Source organism: Stegostoma tigrinum, chromosome 3 (genome assembly GCF_030684315.1).
Source record: "Stegostoma tigrinum isolate sSteTig4 chromosome 3, sSteTig4.hap1, whole genome shotgun sequence".
NCBI classification, from domain to species: Eukaryota; Metazoa; Chordata; class Chondrichthyes; order Orectolobiformes; family Stegostomatidae; genus Stegostoma; species Stegostoma tigrinum.
This window is the reverse complement of record NC_081356.1, coordinates 101,642,447-101,662,361: the sequence shown is the minus strand read 5'-3', so window position 1 is coordinate 101,662,361 and position 19,915 is coordinate 101,642,447. Positions and strand designations below refer to the sequence as shown.

Below are 19,915 nucleotides of genomic sequence, written 5' to 3'. Positions count from 1 at the left end.
TGCCTGCTGCCAATGTGTTACAAATTTTCCATTGGTAGAAGCATGGTGTCAAGAAGCCTGCCCACCCACCCAAGGACCAACTGAAGCCGTTGGACAGTTAACCATCATAAGATATGGAAGGTGTAGGTCATTTGACCCACTGGACCTTTTCTGTCATTGAATAAGATCATAGCTGATCCTATTGTGGCTTTAAAATCACTTTTCCGCCTGCCTCACACAAGTCTTGACTCCACTGTTGATTAAAAATCCATTCAACTCAGTACTGAATACACTCAATGGCACAGCCTGCACCCCTCCCGGAAGAAGTGTTCCAAAGACTAATGACCCTCTCAAAAGAAATTTTTCCTCTCCTTCATATTAAATGAAAGATCCCATATTTTTAAACTTTATCTCTTAGAGTTTGATTTCACCGAGAAGAAACAACCTTTACGATCAGAATGTTACATATTTGAATAAGGCCATCTCTCATCCTTCTCAATTCCAATCAATACAGGCCTAACATAGAACATAGAAAAGTACAGCACAGTACAGGCCCTTCGGCCCACAATGTTGTGCCGTGGAATAGTCCTAATCCAAAAACAAAATAACCTAACCTACATTCCCCTCAGTTCACTGCTGTCCATGTGCTTGTCCAGCAGTCGCTTAAATGTCACTAATGACTCTGCTTCCACGACTACCACTGGTAAACTATTCCATGTGCTCACAACTCTCTGGGTGAAGAACCTCCTCTGACGTGTCCTTTATACCTTCCTCCTAACACCTTAAAACTATGACCCCTTGTGGCAGTCAATCCTGCCCTGGGGAAGTGTCTCTGGCTATCAAGTCTATCCATGTCTCTCATTACCTTGTACACCTAACTTGTTCAACTGTTCTTCACAAGACAATGCCTTTATCCCAGAACTCAATCTTGTGAACACTGCATGAACTGCTGCTCTCCAAACAGCCCTCTTAAGAAAGAAGAAATTGAATTTAAACACTGTATTCCAGATATGATCTCATGAATGCCCTGTACATCTATAGAAAGACTTACCTACTTTTATACTCCATCCTCCTTTTAATCCATAACAAACTATTTCCTAATTACTTGATGCACACGCACATTAACATTTTGTGATCAATGTACAAGAACACGCAGATCTCTTTGTATCATGTATTATTCTTTAAATTACATTGTTTTACTATTCTACCTGCAAAGTGAACAACCTTTCATTTTCCCACATCATATGCCATCTACCATTTTGTTCTTTATTCACTTAATCTTATATTTATCTCTTTGCAGACTCTGCTTCCTCATAATTTGTATTCCTACCCATCTTTATATTACAGAGAGAATAGAAACTGCAGATGCTGGAAGGGTCAAGGCCCGAGATGTCAGCCTTCCTGCTGCTCGACCTGCTGTGTTCATCCAGCTCTACACCTTGTCTTTATTACCATTGGTTACAACAGTCATTTCCCTCATCTAATTAATTTAGACTGTAAATAGTTGAGCACCCAGCACATGTAACACATCACTTGTTACAGTTTGCCAAAGTGAAGACAATCCTCTTGTCTAGATACTATTTCCTTTATCGATACTTATACTTCATTGCCAAAATCATGAGCTGACACTTTGTGTGGTAATGTTTTATGTGGCATCTTATCAAATGCTTTTTGGAATTTCAAATATACTATATTTGCTGGTTCCCCCGTATCCAGCTGCTTGTTCCATCCTCAAAGAATTTCAAGCACTTCAGTGGGAACTGTAACGGAGATAGCTAGGTTTTCACATGAAAAAGTTCATATCACCTGTGAGCAGAAACAGGCGTGGGAGACAGGGGAAACAGTGAAAAGTCCCCATTAGATAGCACAGAGGTCTGTTGACCTAATTTAGTTGCTGAGCACTGTGAAACATATACAAACAGGATATTTCCAGGACGGCTGCAGCAACAGAAAACATGCTCAGACAGTATTTTTGAGGCACTGAAGAGGATGGATGAAAATTAGAAAATTCCAGCTCTACCACTGGTGCCATGATGTCTCATGCATTTGTCTCGAAGTCTACCTCAATGGAAAGAGGAGATGGATCTGATGGAGAATCAAGCAGACAACCACACACACACTTGCTCTGAACACCGGTATAGTGAATACTACTTGAAGTAGGATGAAGGAGTCCCTGCTCAACTGTTCAGCATCGGAGATGCAGCAAAATGCTCTCCAGAACACTGGAAGGACAGACATACAGTTGAGTCATGAGTAGCTAAGATGGAGAAATGGTATATTGGGGGCGGGGGTGGGGGGGGTGCGGGTGGTGGTGCTCCTCAAGTTATTCTCATGGCTCATTTCTTGCCACGACCACCGTTGACCCAGAAAGATCTCCGATGGTCAAGCCTTATTCCGCACAGGTGCGCCTAAGACAGGCTTCAGTGGGCCCTCACTGCTAAAATAGCAGAGGACACTCAGAGACATTTAGATGTCAGAGCAGAGGTTCAAGCTGTCTGCCTCTGACTCAGTTATAACCACAAAAAAGCATCACATTGAAATAATTCAAAATTTATGAGGTCGAATACGAAGATAGGAGATTTACAAGGGGCTATTCCTTTGTGGTCTATGTTTATCCCCTCTGTGCTGTGGAAGAGCGTACAGTTAAGAGGATGTCAACTGCTATTCTTGTTATTTCTCCTACAACTGATGATGATCCTGCTCCTACTATTGTTCATCAGAGGCCCATGGTACAACTAAATAGGCTGCTACAGTGAAAGATGACAACAGGGAGCTGCAAATTCAAATGGGCAATGTGAGCAATACACAAAATGACTTACAGTGAGTTGGAAATCAATGGTAAAACGTTCCGGAGTATGCTGGTCTTTCAGAAAAGCCTGGCAGCAGCTTTACATTTTCACTCTTTAAAGGCTACGCAGCCTAGCAATTCCATTAATCAACGCCATCCTATCGTTGATCCTTATAACAAACACTTGAAAGTCACAGTCAACTGGATATATAAATAAACAAATGATTAATCAGACTATTCCATGGGAGTTTCTCCAGTCCTCTGAATGTGTCCCAGGGAAACCCAAAAACAAGCAGGATCACATCAGATTTTCAATTTTTGATTTTTTTGGGAACTTAACACCTTGTCTGTGCCTTAACCTGCCTCTTCTTGATTGTTAAGATTACGCGGACGGTCTTCAATCTTTGAAAGAGCAATACAGTTTTAACTAGAATTTGCATTTATAAGTATCAACAGTGTAAGTCAGCCATCAACAGGTTTATAATAATTAATGAAGAAATTTCAACAAGTGGTACAACTGGGATTCTTCCAGGGACTGCACTTTGAATCTTTTAATCCACGTAGGACAGCAAAGTAAAAAGCAGCTATCATCAGCTCAAAGTTTTAGGAGGATTCCGATGATAAGTGCTGTGTGTCATTCATAAGGCAACTGGTTTTGCAGATTTCACAGAAAAATAAACACTAGTGAAAAAAACTCCAGTCCAAAGTAGCAAAGAGCAATTTAACTTATTCAGCCACCTGTGTCACGGGCCTTTATACAAGGTTGTTTGTAAATTGTACGTTGATGACATCTTCCATCACTTATTGATGATCGAAAGTAGACTAATGGGTGGTAATTGGCTGGGTTTCATGTATCCTGCCTTTTGTGTACAGGACGTATTTGAGTAATTTTCCACATTGGTGGGTAGATGACAATGTTGTAACTGTACTAGAACAACTTGGCTAGAGGAGCAGCAAGTTCTGCAGCACAGGTCTTCAGTACTATTGCCAAATGTTGTCAGAGCCCACAATCTTTGCATCATACAATGCCTCCAACTGTTTCTTGATATCAGTGAGTGAATCGAATTAACTGGGAGACTAGCATCTGTGCTGCTGGGGACCAGTAGAGGAAGCAGAGATGGATCATCCAATTGGCACTTCTGATGAAGACTGCTACAAATGCTTCAACCTTATCTTTTGCACTGAAGTGTTGAGGTCTTCTATCATCGAGGATGGGGATACTTGAGGAGCCTCTTCCTCCAGCAAGTTGTTTAATTGAGAATCACTTTTCACAACTGATGTGGCAGGACTGCAGAGCTTAAATCTGATCTGTCAGTTATAGGATTGCTTACCTGTTGATTACTTGCTGCTTATGCTGTTTGGCACGTAAGTAGTCCTGTTTAGTGGCTTCACCAGGGTGACAACTTACAGGGGTCCCATGAGGCACGACTGGACATCAGGAGCAGCAGAATTGTATTCAATCATAATCTGTAACCTCACTGCCTCCCACATCCCCACTCTACCACTACCAAGTTGAGAGCTCAAACCTGGTTCAACTACTTTTCAGAAGGTCTTGGCACAAACATTCAGAGGGGAAAAAGTAACATTGAAGGTAAATTTGTTAAGTATAACACAGTTTGTTTCTTGTTGTAGTATATTGTACAAGCTATGCACTAATGTATTAATGAAGTAGGATGAATACAAGATCTTACAGTTAAGGATCTAGCATGTAGCAATCACAACATAGTGGAACTTCAAGTCCAGTTTGAAGGAGGGCAAATTGGGACACAGTGTGACATCAACATGAATAAGGGAAAAGAGGTATAAACAAACAATTGGCTAAAGGAAGGAGAGAAAATAAACCAAGGGGTGGGCAGAGACAGACATGTAATCAAATATATCATAACGGTCATAATCAAGTCTAGTCAAAAAGAAGGACTCAATTAGAAGGGTGAATTGCCTATGGTTAACAAAAACAAGGGAATAAAGAAGGACCACATCCCAAATAAAAACCAAGGCATTCAAAGCAATGGAAACTAGTGGTGGGTAAGCAAGTTGAGGATTTTATATTTTAGGAAGCAGCAGCTGACTAAAAAGTTATTAAAAAGTCAACGTTAAGTTAAAACAAGCAGAGTTGATCAAGAGTCATCAACAGATCAAGTGTATTTCCAGAAGGCAAATAATATGGCTATTAAAAAGTTTCTTGTACTAGATAGGACATTCAAGCGACTGGGTAAGCTATTAGCATGGATTGAGTATTTGTGAACACTTATCAGGAGTCATATCTAGCACTAAGTAGCTATTTGAGGTCAATCATCTCAGGTCACTTAACATAATTGAGTTTCTCAAGCTAGTCTACAAGCCCAACAGCCTGTGACCTTTCCACTTCCATTACAAGATCAGAAGTCAGGGTATTTACTGATTGCACAATGTTCAGCACCATTCACGACTCCTCATGTACAGAAGGTATCCAGGGCCAATGCAGCAAGACCTGAAAATCAGCCCAGCTTGGGCTGATAAGTGCAAATGGCATTCACACCACACAACTGCAGGCAATGACCAACTCTCACAAGAGACAATCTAAGCATCACCTCTTGACGTTCAACAATATCATTATCACTAAATTCCCCACTTTCAACACCCTGGGCTAATCACTGACCAGAAAACTGATTGGGTCTAGTTACATAAATTCTATGGCTACAAGCAGGTCAGAGGTTAGGAGTTTCTGTAGGTAGGAATTTTACAGCAAGTAACTAAACTCTTGCCTCCCCAGTACCTGTCCACTTTCTATAAGCGGAAGTCAGGAGAGTGAAGATTTACTCTCCACTTGCCTGGTTGGGTGCGAGTAACAACACTCGTAACTCAACACTGTTCAAGGGAATGCCACTTACATGCTTGGAAGCCAATCAACACCTTCAACATTTACTCCTTCACCGCAAATGCACAATGGCAGCTGTATGTACTATCTATAAGATGTACTTAAGTTGCTCCTTTAACAGTTCCTTCAAATTACTACCGTCTAGAAAAGGGCAGCAAACATATGGAAACACTACCACCTGAAAGTTCCCTCCAAGTTGCACACCTTAACTTGCACACCTTCTTAACTTGGAACTATACTACAACAGGTCACAGGGTCAAAATTGGAGAATTCCCTTTGTAACAGCACCATGGTTATGCAATGACTGCAGCCATTCAAGAAAACAGCTCACCACCACCTTTTGGTCGGGTGGTAAGGTGGCTCAGTGGTTAGTACCGCTGTCTTGAGGACCAGGGAGCCAGGGTTCGACTCCACTCTTGGGTGAGTAGCTGTGTGGAGTTTACATATTCTCCCATATCTGCACAGGTTTCCCCCCACAGTCCAAAGATGTGCAGGGAAGGTAGACGGAGTGTTGGAAATGCAGGGTTACAGGGATGGGGGTGGGTCTTCACAGGGTCAGTGTAGATTCGATGGGCTGAATGCCCTGCTTCCACACTAAGAATTCTATGATCAAAACCCCTCTTCACAGCAGTTAGAGATAGGCAATAAATGTTGGCTTAAACAGCAAAGGCCACATCTATGATTAAACAATAATTAAGCGCAGGAAGAGAATGAGTGCTGTCATAGCACTCAAAAAGATTAAATAACCTGTCAACATTCACTATCTTATGGGAATAAAAATTTTCTTTAAAAAGAAGAGATGAGATTTTTAGGTGCTTGTGGAGAGTTTGATTGAAATAAATATGTAAATATTAAGGGAATCCAAAATGGCAGAGAACAAGCAACTGAATTTCAGGCAGAAATTACACTGATTTTGAAGGACATGAGACTAAACATATTAATAAATAATAAATTTGCCATAATCCCAGACAACGATAAAGCTGCTCTCTCATTTGAGACAGACCAGTGGTGAATTTAACCTATAGACAAGCACAGCACAGTACAGACCCTTCGGCCCACGATGTTGTGCCGTAGAACCTATGGGTTACCAAGTCTCAGTATGCGTGAAGTTGCAAAGTATGGTCCTTCATGGTAACCTCAACCAGTTCAGAAAGTGAAACCGTGCTGTTGGTGTCACTGCATCACAAAACCAGCTGTCCAGCCAACTTAGCTAACCAACCTCTATTAAGACCTTCCTCAAGACTAAACCATGACAATAGTATTTATAAATATCAGTCAAGCTGAAGACAAAATTTTGTGTAATATATTTTTGTTCAGGTCTGTATAGATCTATATTATATAGTCTATCTTAAATATATGGTAAACGCATATTGTATGTTTTGAAAACTAAGCAAGCAGAGGTGGCATCATTAGGGAAAACAGTAATACATGACTGCAAATGGAACGCAAATCGTGCAGCTTCCATAATGAATTAGTCACTAACCGGCGAGATAAACTGAAAATTTAACTCACTAAAATAATCCATTTTGCTTTTAAATTGTCTTCAGAACATTTCTGAAAGTAGTGTACACCAAATTACATGTTATATTCCAAATGCAACAGTACGAATGAGGAATGCTGGATTAAATTACTCTGATTTGTCAACTGCGGTTTAGAATTGCTGTTAACATAATCAGATTTTTTAACGACCAGTCACCTACTGCACATATAAATCTCATTTTTTTAATGATGAGAATTAGTTTACATATGCGCACCTGGGAATTAACCTCACCCTCATTAGCTCATTTATTCAATTTACTACATTTCCTATGAAAATAATCCCACTGTCTTCTATTTCGTAATTAGTTATTTTTCAGGAAATTCCCCATTACGAAAAGAACTCACCTCAAACCATTTATGAATATTGTATTGTGAATTGCAAAGGGCCAGAAGTTACCTCGCCAGATTACTGGCACTGACTATTTCATTCCTCATTCCATTTTTTGCAGTTACCACCACTGGCAACTTTCAATCTAGTAAGCTAAGACAACTGGTTTTAAAATATTGCTATCACAGAATAAGAGTCACAACTTAATTTGAAACCAGTGTTAGTTGCATACATTATTTTCACAGGAATTAACCATAATTTGAACGTGATAGATGCTGTGTACAAACCTTCTTTGCAGATTCTGAGAAAAGGACTCCATTGTTTCCGATTATGCCAACTGGGTACCCAAAAATTCTTGCAAACCCTAAACATATCACAAGAAAAACATAAGACATGCTGAAAATAATACCATGGTAGTATATGGTCACATTGCAAATTACAGTCATATTCAGATCCTTATACAGATTTATTGCAAATATGTGAGAAGTGTAGCCTTTGGTATCTTTCTCTACAACATTTGCTGAAAGAAAGACTTGATATGAATAATGCTTTTGGCAACTTCAGACATCTCCAAATATTTTAAAGTCCATATGAGCCTTTTGAAGAGTAGTCACTGATCAAATATAGCAAATGTATTTAGTTTTGTAGATATCTTAAAAATTCAGAGTCCTGCAGAGTTACGCCTTTGGAGCAAGTTATTGTGAGAACCAAAGTTCATTTTGAAAATGATGTTAAAAATAAATTATGATGCAAATTTGATAACAATCTACCAAAATAACAAAAGTGGGTCTATTACAAACTCATAGCTGCTGTAGTTGACTTAGGTATTGCCCAATGTACGTTTACATACTTAGTAATGCTGACCTTACATGTTATTATTTACGAGTTTAAAAAGTGATTCAACTTTTAAAGTTAAAGGTCTTTAAATCAATTTCCTAATAAGTTGCAGCTATACTTTTTTTTGAAAGAAAAGCCACAATGTAAGAAAAACCTGGTTGTGGAGGCATAGATTATAAACAATATGCTTAACCTCTGAGGAATGAAAAAGTGACTGAACATCAACTTTACATATCTTGAAATCATATTAATTTAAATTGATTAAATCTACCTGTTCAATAATATTTGATTCAGTCATTTCTTTCTTCCTTTAATTAATATGAAATAATAGGTTTCAAAATCACAAGTAATAACACATGAAAGGTTACAAATGAATGAATAAAAGGCTTCTACACGTCTCCGCACTATTAATGTCTAATTAATGAGACACATGTAACCAAGTGTTGTGTATTATGTATATTCAAATATAAATGAGATAAAGAAAAAAAAATGCTATTTTACACAAGGTGCAGAACTACCTCCAATGCATTTTATATCCTTGCTTAAACAAGATCAGAACTGAATTTCAAAACTTCTTGTCACTGACGAACTCAAACACAAACCCCTCCGCACCATGGAATTCAAGCAGTACTCTGCTTTTTTTTATTCTTTCTGGCAAAAGAATAACTTCAAAAGGTGAATTACTTCAAAATTCAGCTTTGCTTGGCTCCTCATCTGAGTCACTGACGTAAATTATAAAACTTTGACATCCCACAGCAGAGACCCCTGTGGGACTCTGCTTGTCACATTCTGCCAAACAAAACAAGACACATTCAGACTTACTCTTCGTTTCTGCCAGCCAGTCAACCCTAAATCCATGTTATTACGTTGCTTTCTATACTGAGAGTTCTGATTCTCTGCCATTCCTCAACAAGGAAATGCAAGGGAAGCAAAGTAGAAGTTAACAATGCATCCACAGGGAGGTAAAAAGGGAATCTGCATTTGTAACTTGAAGACAGAACACCCAAATTTTGTTCAACATTGGATTAAACCCAACAATTTGATTTCACTTGACATTCAGACAGCATTTGACTGAGTGCGATATCAAGACCACCTGATAAGTTTGAACAAAGCAGGGACCATTTTCCAGAAAGTTCTGTTGGTGGTGTCATAGCTAGCAGAAAGGAAGATGGTTGAGATTGTTGGAGCCGATCATATCAGTAGTGGCCGAGGTCCCTTAAGCTGCTCAGAGGTTCCAAGCACATTGATTAGCGACCAGACCACCGCAGAGCATGCTCCGGTGGGAAGCTACACAGGGAACATATTCAACCATCTTCAGATGCTTCATCAGTGACCTTTCCTCCATCCTAAGGTCAGAAGTGGGGGCGTTTGTTGAAAATTTCACAATGTTCAGTATCATTCACTACACTTCAGATGCTGAAGCAGTCTGTGTTCATGTGCAGCAAGACCTACAGATAATCAAGGCTTGGCTAAGGAGGAGCAAGAGCCATGCACACCACAGACCTGCGATGCAATGTTCAGGTCCAAAACAGAGAATCTAACAATCACCCCCTTGGCATTCAATGGCTTTACAGAATCACAGAATTACCATTACTGAATCCCCCATTATCAACATCCTGGGGGTTACCACTGACCAGAAACTTAATTAACCCAGCCATAAATAGTGCTATATCCAAGAGCAGGTCAGAGGTTAGGAATTTAGAGGTGAATTCTCCTGACCCCAAAGCTTGTTCACAATTTAAACAGCACAAATTAGAGTGCAATGCAATACCCTGCACTTGCTTGGATTAATACGTTTACAAAATGACATTCAGAACAATGCAGCCCACTTGATCACTGCCCTTCCCAACCTAAACATTCACTTGCTCCACCACAAGACACACAGTGGCAGCTGGATGTACAATATAAATGAACCACAGCAACTCAGCAGCATTCTTTCTTCAACACTTTCCAAACTGCTGACTTCTACCATCTTAAGGACAAGGGCAATTAATGCATGGCAACACCACCTGCAAGTTCACCTCCATGCCACACAGCATCCTGAATGGGAACTACACCATCATTTTTCATAGTCATAAGTTCAAAATCCTGAAACCCTCTTCAAGCAATATGGATGGTTCTTTATTCCAACGACAGCAGTGGTTCACGAGGTCAAATAAGGATGGGCAACAAATGTTTGCTAGCAATGTCCACATGAAAAAAGTTTCACCATCCAACATAACTACATTTCCTTAGCATTAATTCATCTCCTTCCTTGTCACTCTTGTTGAATCAAACTGTGTGCAATCTCCTTCTCATATTTGGCATTGAGCTATGTTACTGAAACAATATTTTCTCCAACCCAATAATAGACTACTTCAATCTCCATAATACTATTCATCTCTATCTCTGAAACAGTTCATCCCTGAAGACTACAAGATACAAGAGCAGAATTAGACGATCTGACCCATTGAAATGTGCTCAACCATTTGATTATGATTGATACATTTCTCAGCACCACATCTCCTGACTTCTCCCCCTAACCCTTGATCCCCTTGCTAATCAGGAATCTAGCTCTGTCGTCAATACACTTAATAACTTAGCATCCACACACTTCCGAGGCAACAAGATCCTTAGATTAACCACCTTATGGCCAAAAAAACTCATCACAGTTCTAAAGGGTTGTCCCTTCATGGAGGCTGTATCCTCAGCTCCTAGTCTCTCCTGCTAATGGAAACATCTTCTGCACATCAACTTTTCCAGGCCTCTCAGTGTTCCATTAACTTCAATGAGATCCCTCCTTACCCTTCTAAATTCCAGCAAGTACAGACCTAGAGTCCTCAAACAATCCTCATATGAAACCCCTCATCCCCAGGATCATTCTTGTAAACCTCTTCTGGACTCCCCCCCCCCCCCTTTAATAGGAGGGCCCAAAACTTCTCTCAATATTCCAAATGCGGTCTGACCGGAGTCTTAAACTGCTGAGGCTACCCATCTCTGCTCTTGTATTCTAACCATCTTGAAATGAACGTTAACATTGCATTTGCCTCCCTAACAACCAACTGAACCTGCATACTGACCTTAAGGAAGTCTTGGACTCCCAATTCCCTTTGAGCTTCAAATTTCTGAAGGCTTTCACCACTTTAAAAAATAGACTACACCTCGATCCTTCCAACTGAAGTGCATAACATCGTACGTTCCCACATTGTATTCCATCTGTCACTTCTTTGTGCACTTTCCTAGCCTGTCCAAGTCCTTCCGTAGCCTCCCCACTTTCTCAACACTACCGTCCCTCCACTTATCTCTATGTCATCTACAAATTTAGCTGACTTTCTTCATCCAAATTGCTAATGTATAACTGCTGAAATCCTTATCTACAACTCTGCCTTCTCTAGATATGACCAATCCTGTGGTCTCCTCTTACGATCTACCTCTATAAATTTCAGCTCATTAAAAAATTCTGCTGCCACCATCCCACCTTGAACAAAGTACTGCCTTACTCCCACACCTATATTCAAAATTTCTACATTGGTTCCTGGTGTTCAGTATATATAATTTAATATTCTTATCATTACGTTTAAAACCCCTCATAGCCTCGCATCTGTTCTCCAGCCCTACAACACCTGATGTGCATCATGACTCCCAATGTTCCATCATTGCTGGATATATTCTTTACTCTGGGATTGGATGCCCACACCTCTCAGTCGTTTCATCATCATCTTCAGACTGAAGTCATCCATCTGGGGTGGCACGACAGGTCAGTGGATAGCACTGCCTCACAGTGCCAGGGGCCTGGGTTCCATTCCACCCTCGGGTGACTGTGTAGAGTTTGTACATTCTCCCCATTTCTGCATGGGTTTCCTCTGGTGCTCTGGTTTCTTCCCACAGTCTAAAGATGAGCAGGCTACGTGGATTGGTCATGCTAAATTTCCCATAGCATTCAGGGATGTGTAGATTAGGCGAGTTAAAGAAGGAATGGATCTGGGTGGCATGGCTAAGGGTCAGTGTGGAATTGTCGGGCCAAAGGGCCTGTTTCCACACTGTAGGGATGGATTGAAAAAATACAGTAGTTGATGTGGTTTACATGGACTTCATTAAGACCTCTGGCAAGGTCCCAAGCTTGTCCAAAAGTTAAGTGCCCTGCGTTCCAAGGCAAGTTAGCAAGCTGGATGCAAAATGGACTCACAAATAGGCGGTAAAGGGTGATGGTGGAGAGCTGCTTTTGTCATTGGAAGCCCATGACCAGTCACGTACCACGAGAATCAGTACCGGGGCTCTTGCTGTTACCCATGTACATTAATGGCTTGTAGGTGAATGTCGAAGATTTAATTAGTAATGCTGCAGTTGACATGAAAATTGAGGTTGTTGTTGATAGTTAGGAGGGTAGTCTCAAGCTACAGTTGGATACTAATCAACTGGTAAACTGGTCAGAGCAATGGCAGATGGAATTTAATCGCAATATGTGTAAGGTGATACATTTTGGGAGGTCTAGTAAAGGGAACAACGTACACGACGTATTGAAGGTCCCTAGGGAATACTGAAGAACAAAGGGACTTTGGTGTACAAGTCTATAGATCTCCGAAGGCATTAGCACAGATATACAAGGTAGTGAAAAGGAGGAGATACAGGATGCTTGCCTTCATTATTCCTGTATTCTAAGCTCCAGCTGATGAAGTCTTGTTCCAAATTTATCAAACATTGGCTAGACCACAGATACAACACCGTGTGCAGCTCTGGCTGCCATACTATCGGAAGGACATAACTGCACTAGACAGGGTGCAGAAAATTCAACAGCATGCTGTTTATGATGCAAAGACACAGTAATACGGAGAGACTGGATAGGCTGGTTTTGTTTTCCCTTGGGGCAGAGAAGGCAAAAGGGGGAATGTGATTGAGATATACAAAATTATGAGAAGCATAGTCAGAATAGATTGTGAGAATCTCTTCCAAAACACAGATATGTCTAATACCAGAGGGCATAAGTTTAAGGTGTGGAGCAAGTGGTTTAGAGGTGATCTGAGAAATCATTTCTTCACCCAGATTGTGGTAGATATACGAAACGTCCTGTCTGAGACTGTGGGAGAGGCCGATATTCTTGCAACATTTAAGAAGCATCCGGATGAGTACTTAAAATGGCAGGGCATAGTGGGCTATGGGCCAAGTGCAGGTAAATGGGATTAGTCTTGCTTAGTGTTTGTTAGTTGGCATAAACACAGTAGACTGAAGGGTCTGCTTTGGTGCCATTTAACTCTGACTCTCTGTGTGACTAACATCTCCCACTTTAGCTCTATTTTTGTCACATGATAGTTTGTGAACTATCTTGAATTCATTTCTCACATTAAAAGGCACTATATAAATCTAAGTTGTTCTTGTTAATCTCATCCAACAGCATAGTTCAAGGTCAGAGTGAACCTAATTGATTGAAGCAGGCAGATGGAATGCAATGGCCAAACATTCCAGGGCTTCAATGTGTAACTTCTCTAGCCGTGAAGTAATCATCCTATTGCTTCCACCAGGAAGTTGCTTCTTTTAGACATAAATATAAGTTAATAGGCAGTAGTTACGTTTTCTTGGAATTCCTGAAATCTTCAGCAGTGTGTACCTATTTTCGTATTTTTATTCATACAAAATAGTTGTTACTTGAGCAGCATACTTTTCAAGCAACGACCTTTCAATACAACAACACCTTCTTCTGTAATTCTTCTCATCAACAATTATTGCACCTTTGTAAAACCGTGTAGAAGTTATTGTTGCTTTGCATGGGACGGTCCAATAAAGCTTTAGAAGTATGATCATAAACACATAACTTATGACTATCTATGCATAGTAGAAGTGCAAGCAACAGCCGAGTTAAATCTTTTCCTTGAAACTTTGAAAGAAATAAGCACCTTTTGCATGTAGAATATTTTCTTGATCAGAAATTGTACCTGTAACTAAAGTGTCTCCATAAAAAGCTTTGAATTCACTAAATCTACTTCCATCCACTATTCTGGCGATAACCTGTAAAGATAACAATGTACTGTCAACAATCATGAAAATCAAATATAATATTTGATTTCTTTACAGTATTCTATTATGGAAACATGGATAGAATTTAACTGTGGCAGGTTCTCTCAATCGGTCATCAAAAGCATATGGCAAATAGCACTTCTATTGGTGATGTTCGCTGCCCCAAAGCCTCTTAACACTAATTACAGCAACCTTTTAACAACATGGAAGCTTCAGCTGGGGTGTCCCATGAATATCAGGGCTTCACGCAGTTCTGCAGGTCTTACTGTCAGAGTCAGGAGGTAGCCATGGAGGCTGAAGGGGAGGGCCTGCAGGCAGAGTATAGGTGGGATTAGAGTAAGACATTGATAGGGAGGCTGGGAATAGCAAGGAGAAAGTGAATGGGAAGGGAAGCCAGTGATGGAAGGCAAAACCACCTTCCCTCTAAGGTGAGACCTGGGCAATTTACCTACTAGCCGCAGAATGGAGGGTGCATGGGAAGCAGTCCTTAAATAGTCACTGGCTTCTTCAGCATCTCAATTTGGGTCAAATTGAACAGGCTAAGCTAGGCCATGCTCAACTCTAAGAAATCATGCATAGTTCCACATTGACAGGATGGTGGAGGGAAGGCTATCTGGGGAACTTAATAAGCAATTGCTGGGGGAGGGTCATGCAACACTCTGCCCCATATATTTTGCAGCCTAAAGTTTAGCATTACAAAAGGAAACCATGACTTGATAGTTATTGGGATTGTTCAGTCCAAACACGGGGATGCCACGCAGTCACTGAAATCGATGGCCATTGATAATTTTTCAACAATCAAGGGATGCAATATTTCTCGCTAGAAATCCTTCAGTCCAGCAAATGTGCAGTAATCAGTAACATCTTGTACTAGGTAGTAGAACATTCTAAGGTGTTTCATAGGAGAGTAAAAGAACAACTGACAACAAACTAATGCAGCAGACTTTTGATCACATTTCTTTTAAAACTAACTGACTATGGGCAAGTCATTGAGAATGCCAGCAGTGTTACCACACACTGATGCTCATTCTTCCTTAAACTAAGAGGGTGATCAAATACATGATCAAAAAGCTAAATTTTATACAGCATTTTGAAAAGAGAGAGACTCAGATACATAAAAGTTGAGAAGGAAATTCCAAAAGTAGGTCCAAACAGTTGTTGTTAAGAAATGGGAGATTCACCTCAGCCCAGAGGTGAAGGAATGCAGAATTGGAGGAAAGCACATACCTTGAATCATTGTAGGGCTGGAAAATGTTACAGAGGTAGGGAGGGACAAAGCAACAGAGATTTGAAAGCAAGAATGAGCTTTAAGTCAGAAATTTTTAGTGGTCCAGCAGCCTACGTTGCATAGGGGTGATGGACAAATGAAATCTGCAAACAAAGCTTTTTCACAACAATAGTAATAGAGCAGATGAATACTGCTGTAAAGGAGGACATGTTACTAAAGCTTTTTGTCTTGGACTTATCAGGACAAACACAAGAATGGCAGATTTCAAATGATCACAATTGTTCATTACAGGCAAGAGGGCACCAATTTGTTGGTGACTGGCCAAAGAGTTGCCATAATGACAACAGTGGTAAGCAGTCCTTGATGGAAATATATCAATAGATTAAGCAAGCCTTTCATGCTATCATGACCACCCAAGAGATATTTTCCACCAGCAGGATGTTACTTTCATTCTAAAAATTCATTGTGCCTACCAAAAGGTTGAGCAATGTTGTGTATGAATTTCAGCGTTGTGATACCAAGTATGTAAGACTTATGGTCCAATGATTGACTGATTGAGCATGTTCCTCAATTAGTTCATGACAGATATGCAACCATACTGTGGTTGCAAAACCAAACCAACATGACTAAATGAGACATGATTCCATGATCAAGCTGCACTTGCTCAGCAATCTCAAATAGGAGTATGCCTGCCCAGTTTAAAAGTTAAATAGAACCTAGCAGTTTACTGGCAATCATAATTAACTGGTGCATTCTTCATGGTTGCTACCAGAGTCCACTTATTCACGAAACAGTATTCTCCTCTCATTCAGTATAAATGCTGGTTAGCCCCTTGCATTGATATTCTTGTGAACTGTCATAGTGAGAATAAAACAAAAAGCTTTGACAGTGTGTCTTCATATAGCAGTACACAAGTTTCATATTATCAAATGACAATTAATTACATTCTTAAAAGGTTATGCATGTTGCTTCAAATTCCACTGAAAAATTATTTCATGCTAACTGGAAAACCTTTCTTAAGTCTATACCTCTTTGACATCAACACTTTTTTTCAGATTATCACCAACCACACCGTATAATTCATCAGCAGGGAACAGTGGCTCCTCTGGGGCTTCCACCGTCACCTGGGGAGACAAACAGTAGTGTCACTGGCAGCTTCCAATCACAATAAAATCCATAACCATTTTAAATATGAATTTCATTTAACAGCATTAAATTCATATCTGTAAACGTAAGAATATATATCTCAGAACCCTGGAACATCTAAAGCAGAGTCCAACTTGCTTATGGCTTTTTCCCAACAATCAAAGCTGTGACCTCAATAACAAGTTCTTCTTTAATTATTATTTGGCACACACGTCCAAAAACAACAAAAAGCATTGTAGAAAGAAGTTTAATGTGGAATGAAAGAAAACTACCTCATCCATTGGTACCATAGCATTCAAACCATCATGTTAAATTTTTAAAATTCATTCTGCCTACCAAAAGATTGAGCAACGTTGTGTATGAATTTCAGTGCTGATGTGATACCAAGCATGTAAGACTTATGGTCCAATGATCGACTGATTAAGCATGTTCCTCAATTAGTTCATAACAGATATGCAACCGTACACAAGGAAAATGATGTGATGTTGGAAACCTGAAACAAACAAAATGCTGATAGTACTCAGCAGGTCTGGTAGCATTCAAAGAGAGCAATAAGATTTTCAAGTATCCCTCTCAGAGGGGTGGGTTTTCAGGCTTTTTCAGGCACTAGGCACTATACCTCTCCATTCAATTAATCTACTGGGGCTGATGAAAAAAAAAATCTGTAAGGACACAGTGGGAAGATAGTGTCATTATGGCTTCATTACTGGAATAGTAATCAAGTGATCCAGACCAAAACTTTGAGGATGTGTGTTCAAGTTACAAAACAGCAGCTAGTGGAACTTAAATTTAATAAGAATCTAAAATGAAAAGATAGTCGAAGTAATAGTGACTATGAAGCTACCATTGATTGTTACAAAAGTCCATTTTGTTCACTAATATCCTATTAGGGAGGAAATCTGACATCCTTACCCAGCCTATATATGACCCCAGTCTCTCAGCAAACGTGGTCGATTTGCATCAGCTCCCTTAAATAGCATAAATAGCCACTCAATTCAAGAGTATTTGAGGACGGCAACAAACGTTGATCTTGTCAGTGTCACCCACACTCCAGGAAGAAATACAGACTAAGTACACCTATCAGACATGAACTTAATGTTATAATCTGCATTATTCTGAACAGAACTGGTTAGATTTGACTTAAATCTCATGCGGTATTTTTGTTTTTTTACACAAGATCTCAAATGGAATTACTACCAATCAATACAATTTATGTAGGTGAAAACTGAATGCATGAAGAATCTGATCACTTTTAAAGTAAAAAATCTTTATTAGGTAGATAATTATATCGAGATGTGGATGAAGATATATATGTTACAGAATTATTTGGAAATTACTGTCACTAAAGTAATCATGAGCTAGATTACTAGCTAATAATTCTAAACACATTTATTACTACTGGATTTGCCAAAGGATGAATACTTACATGATGTGAGTAGAAAATGATGGATGCGTGTCCTTAATTAATCCAACACATTGTAATGGACAAACCCAAGCAGAGAAAAACTGATTGCCACCATATTAACTTACTCTCTGCTTGAATCAAGCTGCTAATTATATAATTAATAATGATTTCAACTGACTTAGAAAACATTTCATTTTTACAGAAAAATGCCCTATTCGAGAGTTTAATAAAAACTATTATTGATGATTTAATTTACACAAAGAAAACAAGCAAGCACGGTTCCCCCAACCACTGATAAATGTTGTTTACAATTTTTAAATCATTCTGTAGAGTAGGTACTTCGCATATTTATCCTGACATTTATCCGTATAATATTAATGTATCGATTTGTCTGCCTGTGGGCGGTGTCAGTTTTCTAATTAGTTGGTTCACAGTTCATTCACAGGGTTATCAAACTAAGAGTTAGAAAACATTCACACAACAGAAGCTAATATTGGAGATGACTAATTGTTACATTATTAACAACAGGCTTGCCAGTGCAGCAAATTCAGCCAACATCACGATGACAAAAAATTGATTCATAGGACTTGGAAGGAGAAGGCCGGTGGACCCAGAGGACAAGTGATAGACTCAATCACTAGCTGGCTTGAGCAGAAAGCAGAGGATAGATATAATAGGTCAGGTAGGATCACAGTGATCTACAAGAGTCAGTGCTAAGACCACTGCTATTCACAACTCACAGAAATGATTTGGACTTTGAGATCAAAAACAATTTTTGAATTTACACACGTCAAATAATTATGGAGGACAGTTAATCTTGAGAGGTTCTTAAACACATTACAAGCAAAAATAAGTAGACTTACAAATGAGGCAAATTATTGATCAGCAAAATGCAACAGAGTTAAATATGAGGCTGTATATTTTAGTCCAAAGAATGTAGAGTCAATTATTACATGCAAGATACGAGTTTACACGAGTTAGAGGAAAAAGATGATCAAGGAGTGCAAATACACCAAGCACTGAAAGCTGCACCAAAGTTAGCAAGACTAAGTAAAAAGCAAAACAAACACTAGGCTTTATTTCTAGAGTGACAGAATTGAAAAAGGAGGACATTATGCTAAATCTGTATCAAAACTTGGTTAAATCACCTGAAGACAATGCAGAAGATATCAGAAGTGCTCCCTCATCAGCATATTCAGTTTTATTTTGGAAATATATCACTGCTCCTTCACTGTTGCTGTGTGAAAATCCTGAAATAACCTCCCTAAGGGCAGTGTGGGACAACCCACAGCACGTGAACTGCAGCAGATCAAGGCGGCAGCTCACCATCATGTCAAGTGCAACAAGGGATGGGCAATAAATACTGGTCAGGCAGTGACACTAACGTCCCACAAATGAACAAATTTTAAAAAATTCAGAATGCCAGCATTAATAATTCCGTGCCTTGTGAGAGTACAATGCTTTTCAGAGTGAACATCTAATGATATTGAGTTGAGGATTGATAGTCAAAAGATAAAAAGCTGAATTTAGTAAAGATAATGAATCTGGTGAAGGATGGGCCTAATAGTTGTTTGAGATTCATTTGATTCTGACGCTGGGGTCCTGAATCTAAATAACAGAAACTATGATATGAGGCATGTGTTGGCTATGATTAATTATTACAAAAAGGGAGGACAGTGCAAAGACAATGGTAAACATTTAAAGACACTGGAGTGAACTGCAACTATTATTCGTTTTTGCCTGGTACAAAAATATAACGGGAAAGGTGGCCAAACCATGGCTGACAATGAAAATTTGAGGTGCTAATAGATCAAGCAAGG

The 19,915-nt window shown here is 39.5% G+C and overlaps 1 protein-coding gene across 2 annotated transcripts in view; it reads right to left on the bottom strand.

The window, feature by feature from the left end:
- Nucleotides 1-19,915, bottom strand: part of mccc2 (methylcrotonyl-CoA carboxylase subunit 2) — a 101,289-nt gene that overhangs the window by 38,049 nt on the left and 43,325 nt on the right. For both annotated transcript variants that reach the window (XM_048528008.2, XM_048528009.2), the window contains 3 exons: nucleotides 16,573-16,668; nucleotides 14,235-14,307; nucleotides 7,779-7,855 (listed from right to left, as the gene is read on the bottom strand). In XM_048528008.2, the coding sequence (XP_048383965.1) occupies nucleotides 7,779-7,855; nucleotides 14,235-14,307; nucleotides 16,573-16,668 (246 nt within the window). The remainder of the gene's footprint in view (nucleotides 1-7,778; nucleotides 7,856-14,234; nucleotides 14,308-16,572; nucleotides 16,669-19,915) is intronic.